The sequence below is a fragment of the Barbus barbus genome (assembly GCF_936440315.1).
Source record: "Barbus barbus genome assembly, chromosome: 39".
Classification (NCBI taxonomy): domain Eukaryota; kingdom Metazoa; phylum Chordata; class Actinopteri; order Cypriniformes; family Cyprinidae; genus Barbus; species Barbus barbus.
In genome coordinates, this window is record NC_136717.1 from 27,196,059 (window position 1) to 27,202,964 (window position 6,906).

The window sequence follows — 6,906 nt, forward strand, 5'->3', positions numbered from 1 at the left end:
TAGCTTAGCACAAAAAATAATATATTACTAATGCATTAATAAAAAAAACATACATTCATACATATATATATATAAAATGAGTTTATTTGCAAAAGAGATAACTTTATTTTCAAAAATCATGTTTTTTATTATGTTATCATGTTTTTATTGTTTTATTGTTTATTTTTGTTATTTTTACTTAAATCAAAATAACCCAACTGCAGTTTGATTGAGATTAATTGGAATGCACAATGAAAAAACATGATTTTTGAAAATAGTTAAAAACGGAGTTATCTGTTTTTGCAAATGAAATATATATATATATATATATATATATATATATATATATATATATATATATATATAGTATGCAAATAAATGGACAAAACAAATTCAGTAAACATACCTGTCACTTAGTAAAATTTATTGTTGAATTGAATCACATTTTCACCAGCATTCTAGTAATCCCATGTTTATATAAATCACAACAGGTCTTCGTACAATATACTTACCAAAGAGAAAAAAAAGCTGCACCAACAATTTCTAGATCTGATTTGAACAAAGAGCATCGTTTGTCATTAAAATGATTGTCACCGTGAAGTTTGCTTAAGTATAAGACTAAAAAACAGCGAGTAGGATGGGCTTTGACAGATTGAGAGCAGCGCAGTGCAGACCCTCCGTGATCTGGAGGTCACACAGAGGTCAAAGGTCAGGCGGACCGACCGAGGCATCTGTGGCTTTAAAAGTTCATGCTGTGGAGCGGCTCGGCTCAGCACTCCTCCTTCACATAGATCTGATCATCTGTGTCCGACTCCAGGTGCTCCATACGATCCGTCTGCCCACTCATGATCTCATCTGGGGTCTTCATGAACCTGCAGCGCGCACACACACACACACACACACACACACACACGTTGGTTTTTGTGGTTTATGGGGACTCTCCATAGGCGTAATGGTTTTTATACTGTACAAACTGTATGTGCTATTGCCCTACACCAACCCTACACCTAAACCTAGCCCTCACAGGAGACTTTGTGCATTTTTAGATTTTCAAAAAAACTTCATTCTGTGTGATTTATAAGCTTGTTTACCCGTGGGGACCTCAATTTAGGTTCCCACCGTGACACAAGTCCCCATGAGTCTGTGTGTATTCAGGTTTAAGTCCCCACCGGTATATAAACACACACACACACTCCTGACTGACCTGAACAGCAGTCTCTGTCCCGGCTCCTTCCTGATGATGTTGAGTTTGTAGTAGTGTCTCAGCGCCCGTGACATCTTCTCATACGTCATGTTGGTCCTGTTCTGTGTGAGCAACACATCACAACATTAATGTCAACAGATCCTGATGCATTTCAGCTCAGGAATAATATATATTTAATATATTATTTTTATATTTGATAATTTATTTAAATTTGTAATTAAACTTTATTTTAATTGATTTTAGTTCATTTAACTTATGCTATTGATTTATTTTAATGTTTAATTAAATTTATTATTATTATTTCATTTGTAATAAACGGTTTTAATAATTTTATTTTAATTCATTTTGATGTTATTTTTTGAATTTATTAAATTTAATGTAATAGTTAATATACTGTTATCTTTAATAGTAAATACTATTTAAATTTATAATTAAACTTAATTTTAATTTTGTTTAATTTACTCTAATGATTTTATTTTCATTTTGATATTTAATTTAATTTATATTGTTATTATTCGGCAGGTTTTCTGGGCGTCTGGTACCTTATGGTTTCCCCACAGACGGGCCAGGCCGTTGGGGTCCACGATGCGGAAGACTTTGGTATCGCGGTCCTCCCAGCGGATGTAGTTTTCATAGCGACTGTCCGACAGCAGCTGATAGACGTAATCCCACAGGAGCCTGCAGTCTGACACACAACACAATCACAATCACGAGCTGTTCCCTAATCGCTCACTCGTTCACTAATCCCTATATAGTGTATGGAAGTTAAGTGCACTATATTAGGAAGGACTGATAGTCCTACTGTAGGCTACACTGCACGTGATACTTGGAGTTGTGTCGTCACATACAGTATGTACTTCTATATTACATGTACCTTACTTTAGAAAATAATATTAAAAGCAGTAACACTCAAAATGACTGAGTCAGCTTTGTTGTTTCATCGATGGTATATCATTCATTTGTTTTGTAATGCTTCTATGTTCATAATCATTAAATACCCTACTATTAAAATACTGTCAACAAATATAAATACACATTAACAAGGTCATAATTTTATGTATTTATTATTTTTAGTATCTTGAAACTCTCCCGAGCAGCGTTTTGCGCTCAGATAAGATGATAATGGTCGTAGAGCGCCCTCAAGTAATCGTTAATTTTACGTCAGAATATAGGTGATTCATTTTAAATTATCCACCAAATTATCATAATTTTTGTAAATGAAGAAAGATGCAACCTCAGTAAATTAGTACAATATTAAACTGTACTGTTGTTAAACCTTATAAACTAATAGTGGAGTGTTTATTTGCAAAGGCTAGCCTGGTATTGCCAGAGCTTGAGATCTTGAAGCTCCGCCCTCTTCTCCGGGAGCAACAGCTCATTTGCATTTAAAGGGAAAGAAACAAAAACAGCGCGTTTTGTTGAATATCATAAAAGTGGCAATTTTAAACAAGCTATAAAAATGATCTGTAAGGTATTTTGAGCTAAAACTTCACATATATGCTCTGGGGACATCAGAGACTTATTGTAAAAAGGGGCATAATAGGTCCCCTTTAAACTGTGTCAGAACAAATTGATCTTGATAATGTCAGATAACTTTGATAGAAAGGTATGTAATGAATTGGGTTGAATAGCTGTCAGATGTTAAATTTAAGAACACAGACAGATAAAGCCAATTTAGCTCAACCAATCACCAAGCAGTGCTTCATTGTGTTCAGTCTGTGGTGGAAAAAGATCACATTAGCAATTAAAGAAAAACACTTCAGCAAAACATGCTCAGCTCAAATTTTTGATCCCAAATTTTACTGGTAGTCCACTTTATGAAGATTTTTTGGGTATAATATGTCACAGTTTACTTTATTTTGCTATCCTCACTTACATAAGGAACATGAAAGGAATATTCTAAATGTAAAAACCTTAATTATAATAGTCTTATTCAGAATAAGGTAAATAATTAGATTACTGATGACCATGGAAACATAGCCACTGAAAGGTGAGGAGTTTGCATCTATGTATCTGTCTCTATGTATCAGCCAGCATTGACCAATCAGCAGAGGGGGGCGGGGTCTCACCTGCGATGCGGCCGATGGGCGTGGCCTGCTCCTCTGGCGGAGAGACAGGCATGATGATGTGATTGCGGTAGTGACGCTCGTCCTGCAGGGGGAGCTGGAGAGGCGTCTGATGGGTGAAGTGCGCTTGAACTTTGACCTCGCGGCCGTTCTCCTGAGGCGTGCCGCGTCCGTGCCTGAAGTCGGGGCTCAGCAGCGGGTGCATGATGGTGCTGGGCATGAGCTGGATGACGCGCGGCGGCTCCTCCTGAAGCACACAGTGGCCGTTACCCGCGGACGGAGACACGGACAGCGGATACACGTCGTCCGGCAGGTGGTGGTTGCTGTCGGGCAGCTGTGCGGACGCCTGCTGGAGGTCCTCGGCAGAGCGCAGCGGCGTGGGCAGATGATGGGGCGAGCGTGAGCGATGGCGCAGCTCGATGGTCGGCGGATGCAGGGAATGAGTGTCTGCGGCGCGCGGCGGCCGGCGTACCGTTTCTGACACACAGAGAGAGAGACAGCCAACATCAGATTAACATGAACAGCTGATATAAAAATATGAAAGTATATAAATATATAAAAAGACCTCTAACACTAGCTCAGTGGTTCTCAAACTGTTTTTACACCAAGTACCACCTCAGAAAATATGTGGCTCTCCAAGTACCACCATAATGAGCAACATTAAAATACAGCAGCGTAGGCCGAATTATTCAGCTACAGCTCTGCACGGTTCAAAAACGAGGCAGTTTTATTCCTAATACGAATATTTATTATTGTCGGCCACTTTTTAAACATTGTAAATACAGTTTGAACATTAACACTGCACTGTGCTTACATACAGGTGCATAAAAAACTGAAATTATTACATTAAAATGTAGCCTACTGTACCTAAAAGTTCAATAAAAACTGTACTGTACTTACGTAAAAAAAAAAAAAAAACTACTGTACTTAAGTAAAAAATATACAGTACTTGATCCAAAAAAAAAAAATGAACAGGCATCACCTAGCAAACATTTTAAAAGTGTTTTAACTTGAATTTATATTTAATTCAGTGATTCCTCTGCGCACCACACTTTGAGATCAGTGCACTAGCTTTCTCTGTTCTCTGTTGTAAAGGATTGTATAAACCAGTCCAGGAGAGGTCACTAATGGACTGCTTGGCATATTCAAAGACTAACACGTTAGAGGCAGTGTTGATTTGGGCTGTTGCCGCGGGTTGAAGTGACATCAAAAACATGATATTGAGCCCTTGAAATGCCAATTTTACCAGGGGAACCCCACCAAACATGCGTATTTTACCCCCCTGAACGAGATTTTTAGTAAATGAGTGATCGTTTCACTATATAAGACCCTTATTCCTCGGCTGGGATCGTGTAGAGCTCTTTGAAGCTGCACTGAAACTGTATTTTGGACGTTCAAGTCGTTGGCCACCATTGAAGTCCACTATATGGAGAAAACTCCTGGACTGTTTTCCTCAAAACAACTAAATTTCTTTGCGATTGAAGAAAGAAAGACATGAACATCTTGGATGACACGGGGGTGAGTAAATGATCAGGAAAGCGAACTTATCCTTTAAAGGGGGGTCACCAGATGCAAAATTCACTGCCAACACATTTCAGTTCAAACACCATGTGAAAGTGTGTGAACACATCTACCTCATAATAACTTTTCAACAAGAGTGTATTAAATATGTTGTTTTCAAAACCTTATTTAAAAAACAATCTTAACATATCAAAATATTTTAAGTAAATTATTGCAAATTATGTAAATTTTAGATTTTAAGTGCTTTATGTTTTAAATAATATTTTTGTTGAGAATGTGTCATGAAAAATTCACATGTTAATTGAAAGTTCAAAAGAACAGCTTTTTTTGAAGTAGAAATGTTTTGTAACATTATAAATGACACTTTTAATGTATAAAATATCTGTGTGTGATCTGGTTTTTGCAGAAGTGCCTGCTGTTCACATCTGCACCACAAGAGGATCCCAGAGACCTTCCTTCAGATTCTGGAGATCTTCTGTGATGTTCTGACATGACTCTGCTGAGGGTGAACATGTGTTTACATGCATCATGTGACGCATGCGATCTTCTTTCAGGAAGACTTCTCATATATTCCTGTTGTTGGTCTCTTTTACTCGTCAAACGGCTGATTAACTACAGCAGCGCTTCCTCGTCAGACCGGTTTCTCTGTCAGCATTCCAGACAGGCACTTCCTCTGGGATCGTGTTAAACAGCAGTGTTTTCAGCCTAAACAATCGCTCCTGGAAGCAGAAGAAGAGCAGCTCACCTTCGAGTTTGTGCGTCTGCAGCGGTGCGTCGTTCAGCGAGTGGAAGGAGCCGATGGGAAAGAACAGCGATGAGAGCGAGTGAGGCTTTCTCTGCTTCAGAATGTGCTGCAGGAGCTCGTACAGAACATCACCTGTCAATCAACAACACACACACACACACACACACACACACACACACACACACACACACACACACACACGTCTTCAATACACTGCTGCGTGATCATGCATCTGAAACTGTGCAATGCCCCACACCTGACATCTGCAAAATAAAAATGAAAAAATAATAGTAAACAAAATAAATATTTAACTGAATGAATAAATGAAAAACTAAATTAAATTTATACTAAGTTATTACATTAGTTATACTAATGACTCAAATACATGAATAAAATTAAAATTAATAAAATAAACGTGATTTTATGAAGTAAATAAAGTAAATGAACAATAAATCAATTAATAAACAAATTAATTAAAAATAAAATAAATAAAAATAAAAAGCCACGCTCTAAATCATCTGAAGGAAGTCGTCAGTCTTCATGTTGTCTCATGAAAATTGTGCATCCTATTTTAAAGAGCTTCCTGAAAGAACTTCAAGGAAATGATTCTCAAAAAAGATGTCCACACACACACACTCTCACACACACACACACACACTCTCTCTCACACACACACACACACACACGCTCACAGGCATCTCAGTTCTCAGTTTCTGGTTAGTTTGTTCACTGGAGGGAAACTCCTGGTTCGAGCAGGTGACCGTTGCGGCTCTATTGCGCACCAGCACTTCCTTATCGGCCGTTTACCCAACTTTCAACTTCCTCTAGTGACAGAGCACAGAAACAGCCCTGTTTCAGTCCAGATTAAACACTTTTACCCACAATCCTCCCTCCTGTGACTCCGTCTCATGTGCTGCTGTGTGTGTGTAATGCAGCGGATGATCAGAGAACAACAGAAATGCATTCTCTCCACAAAGAAAAACTCAAAGCGTAAAGACAGAGCCGTTGTGAGCTCTGAGGATATCAATGAGTGGTTTATACTTTTGAGCCAGCAGTTTGCATTATTTTAACTTATTTTTTAAATTAATCATGTTTACATGCTGTGCAAAAATTAACCCCCCTTCAAACAAAAACAGTTGCAGTGAGTGCAAACACACACGTGCGTGTATGTATATTTTTCAATAAACTTAAAATATATTGATCCTAAATATTACGTAATATTATTAGAAATTATAAATCATAATACAAAATAATAAAAAAATGACAAAAGCACAATACAAAGAAATTAACTAATTTAATTGAAATATCTAAAAATAATAACATTATACATATTTATATTATTATTTTTAATATTTTATATATATTTTTTTTAAAAATTCAAAAAACATACT

The 6,906-nt window shown here is 37.3% G+C and overlaps 1 protein-coding gene across 1 annotated transcript; it reads right to left on the reverse strand.

The window, feature by feature from the left end:
• Positions 1-373: 373 nt before the first annotated feature.
• On the reverse strand, positions 374-6,169 carry LOC306858785 (transcription factor ETV6-like). The gene is made up of 5 exons (XM_079399506.1): positions 5,516-6,169; positions 3,253-3,726; positions 1,726-1,868; positions 1,184-1,284; positions 374-851 (listed from the first exon to the last, which is right to left on the reverse strand). The coding sequence occupies exons 2-5, from the start codon at positions 3,467-3,469 to the stop codon at positions 749-751; spliced, it is 564 nt and encodes a 187-aa protein (XP_079255632.1). The 5' UTR covers positions 3,470-3,726; positions 5,516-6,169; the 3' UTR covers positions 374-748.
• Between the last annotated feature and the right edge of the window lie 737 nt (positions 6,170-6,906).